The 21,516-nt window shown below is 36.7% G+C and overlaps 1 protein-coding gene across 5 annotated transcripts in view; it reads left to right on the top strand.

Annotated features, from left to right (window-relative positions):
• CCDC91 (coiled-coil domain containing 91) overlaps positions 1-21,516 on the top strand; it is a 161,852-nt gene that overhangs the window by 25,514 nt on the left and 114,822 nt on the right. For all 5 annotated transcript variants that reach the window (XM_050915090.1, XM_050915087.1, XM_050915088.1 and 2 more), the window contains exons 2-5: positions 3,172-3,214; positions 3,322-3,400; positions 16,203-16,360; positions 19,634-19,822. In XM_050915090.1, the coding sequence (XP_050771047.1) occupies positions 3,185-3,214; positions 3,322-3,400; positions 16,203-16,360; positions 19,634-19,822 (456 nt within the window). In that variant the 5' untranslated portion in view covers positions 3,172-3,184. The remainder of the gene's footprint in view (positions 1-3,171; positions 3,215-3,321; positions 3,401-16,202; positions 16,361-19,633; positions 19,823-21,516) is intronic.

Raw genomic sequence — 21,516 nt, 5'->3', positions numbered from 1 at the left:
GCGTCCCTCAGGACTTAATCCATGCTTTCTATCCTAATTTGCTTCCTGCTTACTTGTGATACATGCTAAGTTTGCCAGTTTCATTCTGATATTTTTTTTTTTTGCCTACAGCAAAAAAAGCATGTAAACAAATCAGGATTTCTTTTTGATGGACTAAAAACTTAGCTTTGTCTTTGAAAAGAGAGGTGCGTGTACATGTATGAATATATGTTATACATAGCCAAATAGCAAACAGTACTTCCTAGCTGGTTGAGAATCACTTAGCCTAGAATTCCTGTGGGATCTCCGAAGAACTGGAAGTTGGAGGATTAGCAGTTAGGCGTGAAAACACCATTGATACTACTGAGGCTTGCTTGGAGTCTGTTTCTCTTTTATTCCATTTAAATGATGTGTGGAATAATTCATAGATTAATCATGCTGTTACAGCCATGAAATGTCTGTGTTAAAATTTGTGGAGTAAAGTAATCTTAGGTCAAAGTAGTCTTGTGATAGTTACTAGACTTAGGAAAACTGTATATGAAATGTAATAACAAAGATGATGGATTCAATAACAGGTTGTTTTCATTTTTTCTTCTGCCCTACATCCTTTTTCTCTATCAAAAGCTACTTCTGTTTTATGTATACATAGGTTCTTATAAATTTTCTTGTAGGGGTTTATGTTGCCTTCCTGGAAATCCTCACTAGTATTTAACACACGTTTTGCCTACAGAGGCTTCTGTTGTTTACTGCCTTATGCCAGTGCTGCATTTGATGATAAATGAAAGTGGTTAATCACTGCTTAGAACATTATTTTTCATTTTTTATAGATATGTTTACCTTTTTTAATTAAAAAAAAAAAAGCCTCTCCATTTTAGTGTGCCTTTCCAAAATTGCTTTAATTCCTGTTGTACTCCTCTGAACTTCTTCCAGTTTGTCTTTTTAAAACATAGTGCTGAATATGGAATGTACTTTCTCCAGTTGAGACATAACCAATTCTGAGACGATGAGAATAATGTCTCTTGCTCTTTGGGGAGAAAATCTGCTGTGGTCCTTTGAAGTAACTTTGAGTAGAGCCTGTAGGACCTGTTGATGTGATACATAGTGTATAGATAAGATACCTATTTGCCTTTCTAAAGCCTCTCTTTCTCCAACTGACTGCTCTGATGGCTACTTGGATGCTGCATTTTGCAGTACCTGTATAAATCACATCATTTGTGTGTGCATGTGTTATTTTTTTGAGTTATATATTAAAGCTGTGAATGTTAATGAAATGCATGAATGTTTGACTGGTTAAGGTTAACAGTGATGGGAAAAATACCCAACTACCTTCTTTCTCTCTTAAAAAATAAACCAGCATAAACCCCAACCAACACAAACCCAGCAAAACCCCTTGCAGTCCCTAAAAAGATATTTAGTTCTTATACCACATGTGAATATTGGGCAAAACTCTTTAATTTAACCAAATCTATCTGCTTACACTGTGATAGTGGTGATTTGAACTAAGTTCATCAGTAAGAACTTGGAAATTAATTTGTTAAACTTTGGAAGATGTGTGTTTGAATTGAAGTCTTTCTTGGTAGTGATTTTCAGCAGTGGATATAAACTGAAAGTGTCCCCTTCTGACATTCTAATACTTTAATTTGGAGATTTCCTCCAAACCCGTTGAATTCCTTTTTTCTGAGCATGTGCTTTCACAGTAACAAAAGTTTCTCCAGCCTGTAGTCTATTTTAACTGAAGTCAATTAACTTTACAAACATTTTGACATTCTATAAAGACCCTAAAAGTTTTTTGGATCATCCTTCATTCACGTATCAGAATGATTTTTTTTTTTTTTTTAAATACATATAATACCCTTCTTTGAACAGCCATGTATATCTTGAGTTATTTTCATTAGCTGAGTAACTTATCCTGCACTTTTGTAAAAGGAACTGCAATTTAACTATAAATATATCAAAATGCCACAGAATTCAGGGCTACAACTCAAAAATGCTGATCAGTTTGTAAAATCTAAATCAGCCCCTCCATGAAACCTAGGGAAGGACCTCTGTGGTAGCAGAAAAATTTCCAGAAATTCACCACAGTCTTTTTCTAAGTTGCAGTTTGTGCTGATGTTGCCAGACAGCTAAGAAGAGATGGGAAAAGCAGGAAATCTTTTTGGATTTAATCACAGTGCTGATTTGGAAAAGCAACTTAACAATGGAAAATATTTTTATATTTTAAATCGTAAACACAAAACTATGAAGTACATGGTAGATCGTGACTGCATTAAATTGGATCGTCTTCATTACTAATGAAGAAGATTCTTCATTTTGGAATCTGATGGTCAGAAATCCTACTTCCTGGCCTTTTTTTTTTTTTTTTTTTAATATATATATATCCAGACTAGGTTATTTGCTGTTTTCACGACCATTTGTTGAGGTACTGGGGACTTGACTGCTATACTTGAGAGCAATAGATACAGCTTTTAAAGTACTGTCTTTCAGTTTTCCTATCGTGGAAAGCTTTTTCTACATTCTTGCTTTCAAAAGATATTTGACAATATTGATGGGCAGTGCTTATCTTTTCCCTTGAAGATATTCAAATTCCATCGTAAAATACCCAATTTTTTCATTTATCTTGATCAATAAAAAAGTGCTTCTTAAGAGAGATCTTGCAGTTCTAGCCCTTGCATCCTCTGTGTGAAAAAGTTCTTATTAAGGTCCCTTGATCTTTTGTAGAACTTGTAAATTAGGAAGACTTCAGGTAACCTGTGGAGATGAGTACTTGGATGAAAGGCTGAATACTCATCTCTAAATGAGAAGGTGATGAGGTTGTGAAAAGCACATAGATGAGCTAAGTAGCAGTTGTATCCAAGTGAAAGTCTCTACTCATCTGTCATGTAACTGAAGTACAAATACATAAGTCATTTTGTCTTTTGACTCCTAGTTGATCATAAAATCAGCACATTTCTCATATGAGACCGGCCAGTGAAATATACCCATTTTCCTGCAGCGCAGAGCATTGTATTACTTCATACTGCTGGGCTTTTAGGATTTGACCACAGTGACTTGTTCTACCAGAGTCTGTCCTTTAAAACTAACACCATACCTTTGGTTTTACAAAGTTTTTATTGCTATTTTATGAGTAAAGGGGATATAACAATTTAGTGGTTTTGTTGTTGTTTTTAAATCAAGTTTTCTGCTATATTCTAGTACCAGTTGAAAGATGGATGACGATGACTTTGGAGGATTTGAGGTATGTTATTTGGATGACTTAATTTTGAAATTTAACTATGTTCAACTATTTTTAAAGGAATTTATAGCATTTTGTAAAATAGGTAACAATTTTTTTTGTGTTTCTAGGCAGCAGAGACTTACGAGTTTGGAAATGGTGAAAAGCCGACTACATCCCCTGCTATTGCTTGGGCAGCATTTCCTACAGGTATTGATAAAATCACTATAAAAATTCTTAATAATGTATTGCTGTCCTTCTGTATTCACTGTACATATTAGTACCCAGAAGGGTGTATATATACAATAAAAGAATAGGTAGCAGTGAAAACCTAGCATAAGAATGTTCCTGAGTAATTATTTTGGGAAGCTGCACTTCTCAAAGTTAAACTTTCTTGAGGAATGAAAGAGAAGTACAGTTTATCCAGTTGAAAGGCTGATTGGCATCTCATGGGGTGAAGAAACAGAGCTTCTTCACTCAAAGGATATTCTTAATTTTGAGTATGGAAGGTCTGTTGCAAATGATGGGAAAAGCATCTAAAAAATAAATGGGGGGGAAGACAGTGAGAGGAGGAAGGTAAGAAGCAACTGAAAAGGATATGAAGATCCTGAGAGCCAGGCATTCAGACTAACTAACATAACTTAAAATGGTTCAACTATATATCACTGCAAATAGAGTTCTGACCAAAAAATAATAATTTTTTTTATATATATATATATTGCTATGTCATTCATTTCAACTAAGAGGTTGAGGTCCTGTGAGAGGCGGTCCTACGTGAAGTAAACTTAATAGGACTTGAACGTGTTTCTTCCTCCATTAGATTTCTTTGTGATAAAGTCTTTTAGTTGCTTTTTTACTTAAACAGTTTTTAAAGTTAGAAAATACACTACACATCCTTTATCTCAAGCAGAAACTGAAACATTATGGAGCTACTTTTATTAATTTATACAAATGCCTGGTGCCTGTCTGGATTTTAAGAAATTATAGTGGATAAATGTACAATATCAGTGGAAGTAAAAGATTAAGGATGTGTTACTGATTGGCAGTTGATTTTGTTGTGGGAATTTAGTCTAGATTTCACTGCTTTCACAAAAAGAAACATCACTTCAGCAGCATTAGGAAAAAAAAACAACCCACATTTTATTCTTTGGTCAGGAACTAAAGATTTCTGCCTGTTATTATATTATTATGCTGAATAAATTATGCAAACTAATTATAGTTTTAAAAATAAGACAGGGATTTGTCTCAATACGAGCTCTCCATAAATCATGTTCTTCAAATGTTTTTATTTATTTATTTCTGGTACTACTGGCTTTCATCCATTATAGAATAATTAGTTGTTGTTTAACCCAGTCGGTAGATGTCGTAGTTTAAGCCCAGCCGGCAAGAAAGCACCACGCAGCCGCTCGCTCACTCCTCCCCGCGGCAGGATGGGGAGGAGAAAATACAGCAAAAAAAGCCCGTATGTCGAGGCGACAGGGAGGGATCACTCACCAGTTATGGTCACAGGCAGAACAGACTCGATTTTGGGGAAAAAGAAACCAATTTAATCTGTTAACAACGAAATCAGAGTAGAATGATGAGAAATAGAACCGTATCTTAAAAACATACCTTCCCTCCACCCTCCTTTCTTCCCGGGCTCAGCTTTGCTCCCGATACCTCCACCTCCTCCCCGCCCCAGCGGTGCAGGGGGCAGGAATGGGGGTTGTGGTCAGTTCATCCCACATTGTTTCTGCCATTCCTTCCACAGGGGGAGGGCTCCTCACACTCTTCCCCTGCCTCAGCGTGGGGTCCCTCTCACGGGGGTCAGTCCTCCATGAGTTTCTCCAACTCAAGTCCTTTTGCACGCACTGCAGTCCTCTGCAAACTGCTCCAGCGTGGGCTCTCCTGCAGAGTCACGGCCTTCTCCGGGCCCAGCCACCTGCTCCAGCGCGGGGTCCTCCACAGGCTGCAGGGGAGTCTCTGCTCCGCCGTTAACCTCCATGGGCTGCACGGGGACAGCCTGCCGTCTCACCACAGAACCTCTGCTCTGGTGCACCTCCTCCCTCTCTGCCATCTTCCCTGACCTTGGTGTCTGCATGGTTGTTTCTCTCACATCCCACCCCTCTCCTCACTGTAGCTCCTCTTCTTCTTCTCCCATCTTCTTTCTCTCCTCCTTTTTTTACTGTAGCTCTTCTTCTTCCTCCTCCTCCATCTTTCTCTCACCCATGAGGAGTCTTCTTCCCCTTTTTAAATAGGGTATCCCAGAGGCGCTACCACTGTTGCTGACTGGCTCGGCCTTGGCCAGAGGCAGGTCCGACTTGGAGCCAGGGAAGCTTCTAGCAGCTTCTCACAGGAGCCACCCTTGTAGCCCCTCCCACACTACACAAACCCAACACAGCAGATAAACAACACAGCTGTTCGCTCACTCCCCCCCTGCAGTGGGATGGGGAAGAGCATTGGAAAAAAGGTAAAACTCATGGGTTGAGATAAAGACAATTTAATAGGGCAGAAAAGGAAGGGAAAATAATAATAATGATGATAAAAGAATATACAGAACAAGTGATGCACAATGCAATTGCTCACCACCTGCTGACCGATGCCCAGCCAGTCCCCAAGCAGCGGGCTGCCGATGCCGAGCCAGTCCCCAAGCAGCGGGCTGCCATCCTCTGGCCAACTCCCCCCAGTTTTATTGTTCAGCATGACATCATATGATATGGAATATCCCTTTGGCCAGTTTGGGTCAACTGTCCTGGCTGTGTTCCCTCCCAACTTCTTGTGCACCCCCAGTCTGCTTGCTGGCAGGGCAGTATGAGAAGCTGAAAAGTCCTTGATTTAGTGTAAGCACTGCTCAGCAACAACTAAAACATCAGTATGTTATCAACATTATTCTCGTCCTAAATCCAAACCACAGCACTATACCAGCTACTAGCAAGAAAATTAACTCTATCCTAGCTGAAACCAGGACAATTTCTCATTGAAATAAAGGAAAACAAATAATAAGGAAACTATATTTTCCCAAATAACTTTATTATTCATCTTGTCATTTTGACTGTTATTCAAAAATACTGCTTAAATATATTAGCATATTTGAATGTGTTTAAATTAAATCCACTATAGCTGTGTGGTGTCTATCTCATGAAGTCTAATTTAAATCTAATAAGGTGTGTAGAATTTAAATGATTGGTAAGTAACACAGAAGTTTTTTGTATGATTTGTAAGTGACACAGAAGTCTTAGGGTAGGTGATACCAAGATATTTTAGGTATTTCAAAATTAAAAGAAAACCCCTTGCATTCAGAATATTTTGTTATTGTAAATTCTTTACGTGACTTTTTCATGCAAATGTTGCTGTGAATAAATTAACTTCTTGCAAGAGGCAAGATTTTAATAGGATTGATCAAAATGCTTGTTAGGCATTGACTTGTAAGTTAATGTTTTTAGTAACAGAAGTAACTGAATTGTCTGCCCAATGTTATTTATATATAAGTTGTTCTTGTCTTACCCTAGAAATTTGTCAGTCAGTAAGGTTTGCTGAAAAATGTCAGAAATTCAAATATGTTATGGTGCTATGGAGATGATTTTGATAAATTTGGAGTGTGATACCATTATATGCACCCAAGATTCGGTGAACTTTATGGAGGAGGAGTATGTTACTCATCTCATCAATTTCCTGCATATCTGATGTTTGTAAGTGTCCTGGTTTTGGCTGGGACAGTTAACTCTCTTCTTAGTAGCTGGTACAGTGCTGTGTTTTGGATTTAGTGTGAGAATGATGTTGGTAACATACTGATGTTTTAGTTGTTGCTAAGTAGCGCTTATCTTAAGCCAAGGACTTTTCAGTTTCCCATGCTCTGCCAGCAAGCAGGTGTGCAAGAAGCTGGGAGGCAGCATAGCCAGGGCAGCTGACCTGAACTAGCCAAAGGGATATTCCATACCATGGAACGTCATGCCCAGTATATAAACAGGGCGGAGCTGGCTGGGAGGGGTGGATCGTGGCTCTGGCATCAGTCAGCGGGTGGTGAGAAATTGCATTGTGCATCACTGTTTTTTTTTTTGTTTTTTTTTTTTGCTTCCCCCCGCTTCCTTTTTTGTTATATTCCTTTTCATTACTATTATTATTATTATTATGTTTCATTATTACTATTGTTAGTATTATATTTTACTTTAGTTATTAAACTGTTCTTATCTCAACCCACGAGTTCTACATTTTTTTCCTTTCCTCCTCCCCACCCCACTGGGAGCGGGGAGTGGGAAGCGGCTGCGTGGTGCTTAGTTGCTGGCTGGGGTTAAACCATGACAGTAAGATATAAAAAGTTATAAAACAAAACAGTGAAACCTGTTGCAGTATTTCTCAGCGTGCAGGCAGAAATCAGAAATTATTTCTAAGGCCCTAGTATTGATTACAGTGAGCAATTTTGCCCTTGAAATTTGTCTTGGGCTTCTTACTATCTTTTTGAATGTTGATTTCACTTTTTCAGTAGACTTACAGTATGGTAAAATGTTTATTGGTATGTGCAAATAGTCTTTTCTGTGTAGTACTTCAAATCAGATAAAGTTTATTAATTGTAGTTGCTGGTTCAGAAAGGGAGAATTGTACAGCAGAAACATTATTCCATTCTTTTCCCTTCCACGAGGACAATTACCAGAGAGCATGCACCTCTTTCTATTAGGCTTCTCGAGCAGTGTCACCTAACAGGAAAACACTAGTTTTATTCTAAGTGGTAAAAGTGAGAACAAATTTATTTATTTTTTTATCTCTCATGGTTGCAAGTTTGAATTAGAACCCATCATACCAGATGCTGTATAAACATGGAAATAGAAAGTAGGGCTGGTCTGAAGACCTTAGCTCTGTGAGAAAGTATGCATTATGAGTATGAAGGAATGAGCAAGTGGCGAAAGAAAAATAACGTGCATTTGTGCAGTCCTGTTACTTAGATGTCTTTGCTACTACTGTTAGCAAATTCCGAAGAACCGCCTGTTGTATTGGATCTATTCCTTCTGATTGTTTAACTGAGGTAGAAACAAGTAGTCCTTCTTACATAGTGTCATTATATATGTGATGGATTTCCTTTTTTCTTTTTAGCCTTAACATGAGGAAGTACTAAAAAGAATCACTACTGTATGCCCAATGTCTGGGCTTTGGAGAGATGTGAGGGAACTACTCAAACATCAGTGTTTTCTTAGCTTGGATTCAGTAAATGTATTTGTAAAGTTGAAAAAGAGGAAAATCTGTTTTAAAAAAAACCACAACAAAACACTTTGGTAATAAAAAGTTGTTCTTTGGAAAGATGAGATCTCTCTAAGAACGGTAATGGAGTACTAAGTCTTATGTTTAAGCCTCAGACTTAAATATAGTTCAGAACTGAAAACAAAAATTTAAGTTTTTAAGAACTCTGAAATTAATTATGGCATATTCTATGTAATACTAGTCCACCTGGTTCCCAGAAGAGATTCAAAGAAGCTAACTATTAATAATTATGGCTGGCCAGAAAACTCATGATATTTTCTTGGTTTGTTATTGTAAGACAGTTTTCAGGGGGTTTTGCTCTTTGGATTCATAACCTAGTTTTTTTGAGGAAAAAAATGTAACAGTTATGCTGTTCTCAAATAATTTCATTTATTGAACATTAATATTAACATTTAAACTGAGCTATTTTTTAATACATTGGCCAAATCTAACTGAATGTGGTGTTATTGACTTCAGAGATGTTAGTGGGGGTAACTTGATACACTTTTTTATTTAAGACAGTAACTCTCAAGTATTTTAGACTCTAGAATTGTCCTTGCAACTGATAAGGAAGATACTTCAATGAAAGAAATAATTATTTGTAAGTCAGTTTTGCTTTGTTTCTTCTTTAGATGCTTAGTAGTAGAAGCACATTGTTATGCAACTTAATAAAAATAAGGTTTTAAGAGCTGATGTCAGTTTGCAATTCAGTAAGTGTGTACTGGAATGTTGAAGTGCCTACTTTTTTTTTTTTTTATTTATTTGTTTTAGGATTTTTTTTTCCTTCCTGAAGAAGAGATGTACAAACTGTTAATTTTCTTGCACTTCTGTAGGTGTCAGGTTGTGTACCTTTATGCCTGTAAGGAGGATCTTGAAATTTAGCACTGTGCTTGCATGTCAACAGATTCTGGTGTTATCTCTGCTTTTCTAACGTTATGAATAATATATCTGTTGCTTATAGTGAATAGTAGGAACGGGATCTGGGTCTCTACATGCTGTGTCAGTGTTTCATTTTGGAAGGAATTCTTCTCTGGACATCAGAAGGAGCTCATGTAATGGCGCAGATGGAAAAACCAAGCAGATGTTCACCAAAGAAGCACTGTTTTGGATGGAGCCTCATGAATCTATCTGTTGTGGATTGTTCTAAGTAAAACAGAAGTTGTTTAAAAAACCAAAACAAAACAGGGCGAGAGATGCTTTTTCAGTGAAATTAAGACAGAATTCCCATCTGAGAATGGGTTGGAAATGCAGTTTGAGCAGGTGTTTCTAGTTCAAGCTGTGCGGATTCAGAATGATTTTGTTTACAAGTGTTAGGTGAAGCCAGATTCATGGTAGTGTTAATTGTGGATGAGGTGGAGGGGTTTTTTTAAGCTTCATTTCATGAGGAAATGAGGTTTATGCTATTGCTTTCAGTCCCTGTTCTGCTGTTCTAGATTTTGAATATGTTGCTTAGTTTTAGTGAAATTGTTTATAGTCTCAGTTAATTACACTTCTTTTTTTTTAGTCAGGAACTGAGTAATGATAGAGTTTGACCTCATGCTTTACCAGAGAAAAGGAAGGTTGAATCCAGTCGGTGTAGATTCTATAGAAAGCTGTCTGGTGTTGAAACCATATTTGGAGATTTAGAAGAGCTATAGCCTATAGCTCCCATCTAGGACCATGGGAGATGATGGAACTAAAAGAACTAGGGGACAAGAACACAACTGTATGAAAGCCAGCACTAAAGTATAAACATTGTAATTTCACTGACCTAGGTGACCTCCATTTGTTTAATGGAAATGTAGTTGGTTCAGTCCATGAACTGGAGAGCTATTCAGACGCCAAAAAGCTGCATTCAGCTTTTAGGGTGAGCTTGAGTAGCTTCTTTGTGTCCATCAGTTGTATTGACTAAGTCTCTGCTGACTGTAATGCTCATGTAACCAGGTAAGTTTAAATGTCTTAATGTGGAGCCATATTGCATTCCCAAGTTTCATTGGTTTGGCTGCTTACAGGGTAACACTTTTCTTTAATTTTCTTCTATCCTTTGGCCACATACATTAGAAAAATTGTTAGTTTTTATATGTGGCGTCCGGTCTGTATTGACCCAAGGTTATTTTACTTATTAATTTTTGACTGAAACATTATTTCTGTACTTCCTGGAGCAAAGGTGTGTCAGAGGAGCTCTGTTTATTTGTTTATTTATTAAGTTCTTTTGGGAATCTTTTCTATGCTTTGTGTCATGTCAATATGCTTACCTTCTGTAAGAAGATCTGGAGGTACCATATATAATTTTGAAGCTCTTGATTTACTCTTTGGATTAATTTGGCCAAGTTTTATGTTTGGTGTGATAGTGAGAATTCTCAATGCCTGCTTGAATAACGGAACATCCTCCAAATTACTGGAGAAGATATTTCTCCTTGTTCTAATGTTCTTTCATTAACAATGCAGATGGACTGTATGTATGCAAATCCTATTTTTCATGTTTCAACTAAGAATTCAGTATTTCTGATGGTCTTGTTTGCAGCGTTGAAAGAACAGATGTTTTGAAGTCTATACAATATGAGATGGGGTGATCTGTGTTAGTGTGCAGACATGTAAGCAGACATCTGCATGGCTTGAAAGGTGCTGTTTTCAGCTGATGTGCTGAAATGGTTGTTTGCAGTTGTTTCTTTTCATAATGAATTTTGATTTTCTGCAGAATACTAACATCTTGACTTGGGAGGGGTGGTGGAAGGGTGGGAAATAGTAGTAGAAAACTAATATATCTCTAAGGAGATTGGAGGGAACTGGTTTCATGCCTTGCCGTGATTGGACAGGGTTCAAACGTCTCTGTTGATAATGGTATACAGCCTCATTTAACTCTGGAATGGTCCTGTTTTCTGTTTGCTAACATTTCCATTACCTGGGGTATGCTGCTTTGAAAATAAGTCATATAACTTTTCAGATTTGGCTATCTAGAATTTACATATGGTTAAAAGATTGTCTTGTTGCATGTTTATTAGATTACATAACTCTTCTCTCTCTTCCTTACAGTTGCCAAACTGCTTTAAAAGACAGTCATATTGACTGAATATTTTGGCAGTTTTCTGGAAACCAATTTCTTTTAAAAAACAAAACTGATGGGAGTGAGTTCTCAGTTTTCTTATGTTGTGTAGTCATTGAATACTGAAAGAATTGTTTCTGAGGTTCAACTAAATGATTGCAGTGTTGTAAACTTTTGGTAGCTGTATATCAGTTTTACTTAAACAAGAAGTTAGGAAATAAAATTAGTATTTCCATATGGCCTTAGATTTAAGACGTTGGAATAGTGTATGTAATTATTTATTTTCTAGAATAGTTTGGCTTTGGAAGAATAAAATGTGGGGAAGAGCTTTCTGCTGTGAACTATAAGAAATCATCTTGAAAGTACATTAGAGTGGTTTTTCTTCCTCTCTATATGTTGATGTACCGCTGTAAACTGATACGTGCAGAGAAGCAGCCAAGTGTTTCCTGCTGATAGGAGGACATTCATGCTCATTGAAGTCAACAGAGAGGTTGCTATCAACTTCAGCATAATGTAGACATTTACCTGTTGATCCTAATTCTAATTCCCCAACAGAAGTGGAAATGCACCTCATTCTGGTGAATCAGTGATCTGCAAATACAGTGTTTAAAAGTATTAGTTTTGGAAAGAGAAAAATTGGGAAATTTGCTAAGGGGAAAAAAAGGAGAAATTGCTAAGGAAACTACTAGAACTCTGACAGCTTTGCAGAATGCTATGCATACTGAGACTCTTACAACATTTATTATGGGCATGCTGGGTGTCAATTGATATGTATTAATGTATCCCTCCACTCATTCTTTAAGCAATTTAACCCTTTCTAATAGTTATCCATTTACATTGAGCTAAAAGTAGTGTAAGTACAGGAAATACTTCGTCTATTTTGAATTAAATTTATTAGTTGTTGCTTTTTGTTTCGTGGGAAAAGAAGATTTATTTTTTTGGAACAGATTCTGTTGTTCTTTCATAAATTAAGTTGTTTTTCACAGACAATGGTAGGTTAATTTTATTGGGTGTTTGTTATGTATTTTAGAATGCATTTGACATATTCTGTTGTATGCTGGTTTGCTGTGCATTGGCAAAAGTAAATTGGTTGATGTTTGTAGATACAGTAATTTACAGTTTATTTTTTCTTAAGCTGCTTGTTCAGCACTATGCAGGCTGTAGATCCCTGTGTTCTAGCTCTGACGTTACAGTTGACAGAAATTCCTGCCTTGTAGAATACGGTTTCCTGTCTCTCACAGTTGTGCTTGAGCAACCGTCTGTGGGGCTGGGATTTAAGCAGATCACTGAAATTTGGACACACAAAACCAGTCTTAAACTTTCTATCTGAATGTTACTTTTAACTGAAAATGTTCAGTGATACATTTTACAGTGTATACAGTATAATTTAAAGGGTCGTTGAATTGTATTGTCGAAGACATGGGTAGTAGAGGATGGAAATTTAGTTTTTGTTTCTTGTGTTTTTTATTTTTAACAGCCGAAACCTACATGTAGGGAAACTGTGCTGCAAGTAGTTTGCAACGTTCTACAAAAGTATGTCAAAGAATTATTATAGGTCTTTTGCTCAGAGCCCTGCTGACGTATCATCTCTTAATTGCTGGATATAAATAACATCCAGTTAGTAAATGTCACTCGTTTATTTTTTCAGTGGCATATTTCATATCTAATTTCTTCATTCTGAAGCTCAGTATGAAGTATACGACTCACATGGAATGTTGATTTAACAGTTCGTGTTCATCCACTTGGTTTTGTTTTCAGAATTTCTGATCCCCCAATGATTTTAAAAATTGTTTGAGGTTCATTACTAGGATAAAGATATAGAATTTTTCTTGCGTGAGCAAGATTGCAGGCTGTTACTGATCTCTGCTTCTACTAACAAACTGCATGGTTTTGTCAGTTCTTACATACAAACCTATGATAGAATATTCTTAATATTGGGAAGTTGAGGGTTCAGAAATTATGAGATTTTTTTTAAGTATAGTTCTGGCAATAACTTATATTTGCATCTTATTTCAGCCTTCTTGGGCATAAGATTTTTGATATACCTGTAAGTGAGTACATGCTGCTTTTCGTTATAGTACTGCAGCTTTGATCAATGAACAATGACAGTTGTATTTGAAAATTCATCAGAGCTATCAGACTCCTGCCTTGCTTACTGAAGAAGTTAGAGGAGATATATTGCATCAGGGCAGGATACTGTGGAAAAATATTTCGTCATTATTATCAGAATGGCTGTGTATCGTAGCAGGTGGTGCAGCAGTTGAAGAGGAGAGGATCTGTAAAGTGGTGCTGAAAAGCCAATATCCATACTAGATGTGCTTCAGGAGTTTTATTTCAGACTAGCGTTAGCCTGGTCCTGTGGACTTGAACGTCCGTTAGCTATTGGAGTCCAGTTAGGTAGTTTTATCAGAGGCAAGTTTTTGTTTCAGGGGTTCTGAAACTGTTCCATTATGATAACTAAGGCATGGTAAACAGGAATGATTGAAGGGTTGTCTTCATAAGTGAATTTTGAGCTGAACTAAAATGCTCAGTATATACACAAGAGGAATGAATTAAGAGAGCTTGAATTACAGACATAGCACATGTAATTCTAGGAATGTCTAATTTATGAATCTTTGACATTGCTGAAAGTGAAAAGAAGGTTTTGTAAAAAAGATATTTGAATGATACCTTGGAGAGTTGCTGCCTTTTCTTGTCTTCTGCAAGGACATGTATTTAGTTGAATAATTTTAAACCACAGTGTTCAGGGGTGGTCACCAGTTGTTCCTCATTTCCTAGGCTTTATTTTGACAACTTGAGGTGGGTTTTTTGTTTCTGTTTTTTCTTCCCCCTCAAAATGGTAAGCATTCATTACTATAACTGGAATCACTGAAAACTCAATTTGATTGTAGAAGGTTCCACACAGAACTGTATTATCTGAAAAACAAAGTCTTATGTCTAGTATTGGATACCCCAAAATAAGTGAATACCTTAAGCTTTAATCTCTGTGAGTCTCCATTCCTCATCTGTATCCAGACTCAGTTTCTGTTTTTACTTTAGTGATAAATTATTTATATGTGAACTATGCCTATACCATGGTGTTCATCACCAAAGAATGAATGCTAACACCACAAGGATCAGTGTCATGCTAGGTTTTTTCCTTGTAAGTTGACAGTTTTAGTAAGAGAAACAGCTTGTCTGCTCAGTCAGAATTGCCTGGTACATTATTTTTAGTTGGTTTTCCATCTGTTGGAAATTGATTTCAAACTGAAATTCAGGGTGTTAAGTGATAGCATAAAACAGAGACTTCACTGGTTTTTTAGAAGCAAAAAGGTCATCATCTTTGTCATCTCACTGTCATTTGAACTAACAGAGTAGGTAATGTTTATAGGAAGCTGCCTTTGTAAGCAGACATTTGGAAGGGGAGGAGCATTTCACAGACATCTTATGGTACATAAAGGAAGCCTAAAAAGTCCCATTTCCAATTCTGGAGAAGAGTTTACAGTTAAAGATGTAGTTGTGTCCCAGTCTTTTGTTTTATCCTGGTTACCTAAATTGGTTCCTATTCTGTTTGCTGAAGAACTGTCCTCTAGGCTTTTCATCCAAGTTTCCATTTTCTGTTCAGCTGGGTGGTTTTTTTTTTTTTCCCCCCACATGTCCAAATCTACTATTGCTGCAGTTAGCATCCTGATATTTTTCTGTCTCGTGGTCTGTTTTCTTTCTTCTTTTTGTTAGATGAGGTTTGCATGTTCCTCAATGTTAACCTGAATCCTAGAACTGGGAGGTAAAGAAGATGAGACACAGAGCGCCTGGATTCAAGGATTAGTGTGTCCTTTTGAATGCCTTTAGGCCAATGTATACACTTGTTTGCACTGTGTGTGTATACTTGTGCAGTATTGAACAGTGATATTGAGAGGCTGAGCCTTACTCCGGGCTAGTGGCATCTTTTACATTTTACCAGTTTTGTGATGATAACGTGAGCTGCTTTTTCTAAAGCAATTGGATATACTTTTTTGTCTACTGCAAAGGCATACCTGTAGCTGACCATATCAAAGGTTGCAGGACTTTGCTGTTAAATTAAAAATGTATGCAAAGCTTTCTCTTCTCCTTTCTTTTTATTTAGTTTATGTCTGAATATTTCATAAAAGTGCTCAAGTTTCTGTTGTGCCGGGTTGGTAATGGTCATTCACTGTTGAGGATTTTTATGGCATAACTGGAAATTGCTATGGAAGAGCTCTCACTCCAGTATTAATTACACTTAAGTTTTATTAGCTAGAGAGTTATTTACTTTGTTATCTTTTGATCTCTTATAAAATGTAAAACTGCTTTTATCATGTGTCTTGGTAAGCTGTTTGTATATGTCTTCTAAGACAGCTGAGGATTTTTTTACCTTTAAAATTTATAAAACTTAGGAAATGGTAAGTATGGTTTTACAGTTGCTTAAACTGATTAAAGATCATACTGAAGCTGAAAGGTTATGTGAATGGAAAGAGACAAAAGTTAAAACTGTTGCTTTTTATGGCAGTTGTCTTGTGGAACCTCTGTGTAAGTTACAAGTCTAAATTTAGTGTGACCGTACAATTTTGAAAGTCCTTAAGTTGACAGTGCTTAAAAATACAGGAAATTTGTATGGAATTATTTTTCAGTGCAATTAGATTGTAAGAGGTACATGACCTTACATTAGTATGACTATACTTGTTGCTAGTGTGACGGGTTTTGCTAGGTATAGATTTCAGAAACAATTTTTGAATGCTTCTTCATATTGTGTGTGTGTGTGTTTTCTGTTTTTATTTCTTGTGTTAGTATCTGAAGTCCATATCTCTCCGGATGTTCTTCTGGAGCACTCTGTGCCTTCTTCCTGCCTGGTTCCTTCTGACTCATTCAGTTTGTCAAGTGATAATGTGGCAACAGCTATTCAAACAGCCAACAATGTTATAAACCCAGCTGTTCTTGAAGAACAGGTAAAACCGCAATTTTTGTGTTTCAGTATGGGAACCTGATGTATTAAATATCTTAGCATTGTATCTTTTCTGTGCGAATTTAGATTGAATTGCCTTTTAAGTGCAAAAGGTCCATGGATTTCTGTGATACAGACTTAGAAGTAAAATAATTTTTAACTTATGTTTAAATCCGATAACTGGGAGACACCATACTACTTTGGTATGGACTGCAAGAGAGATAAGTGTGTTAGAGTTATTAAAAGTTAAAGGCATGCTGATAGTGCTAGGCATGAAAGTAGGAAACATAGCAGGAAGGTTCTCTCAAAAAAATGTGTTACTGTTAAAGCTGTAAAGATTACGGCTATGCATATATGTCATACTTGTATGTTTTCTCAAGTGGTTTTAGGATTACAGAATTAACGTTTAATCTCTACTTAATTGTAATTAAATTAATTTTAGTTTTTATTTTACTTTATTTTTTTTCCCTCATTACTTTTAAAGTTGATTTTTTAATTTTTTTTTTTTTGTGATCTGACACGATCCTAGTTGTGTGATCTTGATCTCTTCTTGTGGCTGCAATACTGCTGAGAACTGATCTTAGCTTCTTTTTGGGGGGTGAAATCGTTTAGTTTTTAACTAAATGATTAGGTGAGCAAGGGAGGGAAAAGAATTTCTGCCTGGAGATTAGCACAAGAATGCTAGATTGCTGTGGATGAGAATTAAATAGATTTACCCTCCCAAGTGAATTTTTATTGCCATTGATTGCAGTGACACCTATTTGAACAAGTTTATTGATTGTAAAGTTCCTTGTTTCAGGATGCATAGCAGTATATACTTGAATTAGAAAATGCTCTTGTCTTTCTCTGAACCAATCAATATTTTGGGCTAGTTTGCGACCCTCCCATTTTCAGTACTTACTTGGTTTCTTATTCTTTAGGTAGTCTCATCAAGTCCTAGGGCTACTCATGGCGGAAGCTGAATTTCATGATTAAGTCAGATTTCCATAATCTGACCATTTAAAAGCATTTCTCTAAAGCTATTTAAACAACTTGTACAAAATACTTGTTTTGATTAAACTGACTCTGATTGGTTTTCCTTTGAGCAATATTTGTATGTTCACACTTCCAGAAAGACTGTGGCTAGTACAGCTCCAATAGTTCAGTCTTAGTAATGAATTAGTTACTGTTTTGTATTTCTTCCCAGCCTAATGTTCTGGGGAAAGCCTGTAAAAAGTAAACAAGAGATGTACCCAGATGCAAATGATACCAAAGAAATTTTCTTAGAAATCCAAAAGTTGTGGGTTTTGTTTTTTTTTTTTTTCTTGGGAGGGGGGAGTGTTTGTTTTCTTTTTTGACTAATGCTCACCAGGGTCATTTTCTGTGTTGAAAGCTCTTCATCTGCCTCTCTGACAATGTTTTGATAAGTAAATTTCTATTACTGGCGGGATGATCAAAATATGTTTTTCTTCAGCCACAACAGATCCTACCCTTTTTGATTTTGGCTAACAGTGAAATGTGAATAACCTGTATCCTTTCTTGTTTGAGCTGGGCCAGCAACTTTAGCTTGTGCGTTCTCTGAAAAGAGCACTTTGGATACTCCAGAATACTAAAGCTTAGTTGTATTTTTTTAAAACTAAAAAGTCACTTGGTTAGATAATCTTACTAAAAATAAGAAATACACTTTGTTACTTCTGAATAATTACGTGTGCAAATTCTAGTTGTAGGCCATATTTCAGTTTTTCTCATCTTGTTCTGGTCAGCTACTGACAGACTCATGGTTCCATAAACTCTCTTTTTTAAATGCAGGAAATAATACAAACTAAAGAATACAACATTAGCAAGTGTTACTAAAGGGAGAAAAGGAGTTGAAAGGAGGTCCTTTAACATTATTTTGAAATGGAGATCAGACTTTGCACTTGTGGATAAAACAAAAGGAAAATGGTGGGCATAAAACTGTAATAAAATATTCTTACACCTGTTAGAGGAGGATGTTAGGAGAGCTGTACTCTTCTGTAATTGTATCTCCAGAGCCTCTTGAGGTTTCATGTTAAAAAAACTTCAATGTTTCAGGTTCCAACATCACAATTTTTGGCAGTTGCCAGACTCTAATCTTAAGTAGTACTCAGAAGTAGAATTAGCACATCTAGCTTCTCTTTGCTCCTTACAGAAGGGGAATTCAGAGCACACTTTCTGGCTGTTTTGTTTACTGGATCTTATGTATGCATGTACAGTCAAGATCTCAGCTATTTTTGTTTGTTTCTTTGAATCCTTTGAGAGATACTTATTTATTGAAAAGTCAATCTATTATTTGAGTGCTTGGATTAAGAGGTCTTAAGGGAATGAATTAAATCAGATCAGTCAAACCTCTCAATAAACACATTGAGATGTTCCTTTCACCACCCCTCCCCAAATCTCAAGTGCTCTTTACTTTCAAATTGTTGTTGAAAAAGTGGCAGCTGAAATTAATTTACCAGCTTTTTCCTTTGAAGTTCCTTTGCTGTGATATAAACAAGTTTTTGCCTTTTTTCTTTTTCGAAGAAAAAAAAAAAGCTTTGACTTTTGTTAATTGTACCACAAAATATTTTAAACCTCACCTAATTTATTTCTGTGCTTTTCTGAAAATGTAGGCTTATTATCAGTGTTTCATCTGTTTTGGGTTGTGTATTGTAGAAGCCTCCATTTCAGTTTTTGTACTTCTATGGTTCACTGAAATAGCATTAAGTAAATGTTGTAGACATGTCCCAATTACTCTTTTTCTGTTGGTCTAGCCTCAAGATGAGATATTTATTTTAGCACAAAAAATCTGTATTCCCTTTCCATGGCTACTGTTTGCAGTCTGCATTGGGTGAAAACATGGAGTGACTAATCCAAGGAGAATTTGTTTCCCTGTAAGCCTGATGCTTTGAGGCAGATGATTCAGTTTCACTTCTGTCTCTTTTCACCTCTTTTGAGTATTTTGACCTCATTGGAAACTGAGGTATCTGTGCCATCCTCCTTCTTAAAGCCTTCTCCTAAAGTATTCTTGAAAAGCAGTCAAGGAGATCGGAAGGATTGATGTGACTGCATCTAGAATTACTAGCTACTGTTCCACTGTTGGAGCTTTCTTTTTGGCCAGCACATCCTCCATATGAGAGGATGCGTGGCCAATTTCAGAGAAGTGTGGTTTCAAAAAAGTAACCTTAGCATTTACAGTTCTTAAGTTCTGTAATGTCATCTGGAAATGAAATTTGACTTGACTGGAATGTTAGATTCCCTTTACCATTTCCTTTACCATTTTGTTTCTTGTATGAATTAGGTTCAAGCAGATATTCCAGTTGCCTCTTTGAATGTAATTGAAGACAAGACTTCAGTTACATCACCCATTGCTTTGATTGATGCTGAGACACAGAGAACAAATGAACCGAAGAGCTACCTTCAACAAGCTGTTGCAAACCTAGAAATCAAGCTTTGCACTGCTGAAGAAGAAAAATTAAAAATTAAAAAGGTATGAATATTTTTTTAATGAAAATGTTTGTCATTTATATAGGATTTAAATATAATTGGAGCTGGCAGAGATTTGCAATGCATTTTTTGTAGAAATTAGCCAAATTCCAGAGAAATTGGCCAAATTTAGCCAAAATACTCCCCCCCCCCCCAGTCTGGTGTCTATTTTAGGCTGAATTTTTCTAAAGTTTCAGGGAAAAAAATTTCCTGGGGGAGGGGGAAAAAAACAAGAAAAAAAAAAAGACAAGTTTTCTTAGCATGAAGCCGTGTGGTTAGAAGGTATAGTGCTTCCCCCACGTTTTAGGAGTGAGTGTGTGGTCACTGAAGTTGAAAGTGTTTTTGTCTATCTTTATGAACATAACACATAACACTCTTTTTTTTTCTTCTTTTTTTTTTTTTTTTTCTGGGAGCTCTGGTGACTAAATTCTTCATATTTCTTCTGACCTGAATATGATAGAGTACCAAGCAGGGCTATGCCTGTAGTTATGTGTCTGAGTTAGCAAAAGGTCACTGAAGCATGGGAAAGTAAGTTTAGTTTCTGCTATTCTTCATACTGTGATAGCTGTCAAGGTGTGCTAGGGAAGGAGGAAATGGCTTGTTGGAAATGAAAATGAAGATGAGTAACTGGAGCCAAAGGTGAGGAGGTCTGGAATGGATTGATTTGCTAGGAATTAAGTGTATAGAGAAGGGCTGGAAGGGAAGCATGAATACAGACTATAAGAGGAGATGGGTTGAGAGCTAGGCTCTGAATTCAAGAAGTGGTGCACAATCAGTTTCTATCTCTACAGTTGAATCAAAGACTTTGAATCTCAAGAACTGTTTTTATTATTTCATCCACAAGCAGGTTGAACTAAGCAGACCTGCTCTTTCTGTCCTCCTTATGACCCTCTCACTTGTGCCTTTGTTTGAATAGCTGTACAGTGCTCTGGCAGGTCATTTGTTTCTATACTGGCTTCCTGTGTGGCTGTAGAAATAGTTGAACAACTGAAAAGGTGCCAACAACTTATGTATAGTAGGAATGAGTTTGGTAGGAGCAACAGCTGCATTAAGAAAAAATAAAAATCTTTAGCTCTTTGTATAGCAAATAATTTTGAAGTTTATTGTCAGTAGTGTCATTCTCCTTCCTCTCTATTAGTTCATGTTGGGCAGGCTTCTAGACTGGCTCTCTGCAAGATCACAGAATATTTTAAAATTTTATTCCTTTTGGAGATGTAGCTAGATATCGTAAGGGTTGTATGTAATGGGATTTGTGCCTTCTTAGTGAAACCATTTGCTAAAAGTACATTTAATATGCTGCTTTTCATGTGCAGAAATACAGAACAAGCTATTAAAAATATGGAAATAATTAGAATAGAATAGTTCCAGTTGGAAGGGACCTACAACAATCATCTGGTCCAACTGCCTGAGCACTTCAGGGCTCACCAAAAGTTAAAGCATTAACATGCTTTAAGGGCATTGTCCAAATGCCTCTTAAACAATGACAGGCTTGGGGCATTGACTGTCTCTCTAGGAAGCCTGTTCCAGTGTTCTTGGTAAAGAAATGCTTCCTAATGTCCAGTCTAAACCTCGCCTGGCACAGCTTTGAACCATTCCCACGCATCCTATCACTGGATCCCAGGGAGAAGAGAGCAGCACCTCCCTCTCCACTTCCCCTCCTCAGGAAGCTGTAGAGAGCAATGAGGTCTCCCCTCAGCC

This window comes from Gymnogyps californianus, chromosome 1 (assembly GCF_018139145.2).
Source record: "Gymnogyps californianus isolate 813 chromosome 1, ASM1813914v2, whole genome shotgun sequence".
NCBI classification, from domain to species: Eukaryota; Metazoa; Chordata; class Aves; order Accipitriformes; family Cathartidae; genus Gymnogyps; species Gymnogyps californianus.
This window is presented reverse-complemented; position numbering and strand designations above follow the sequence as displayed.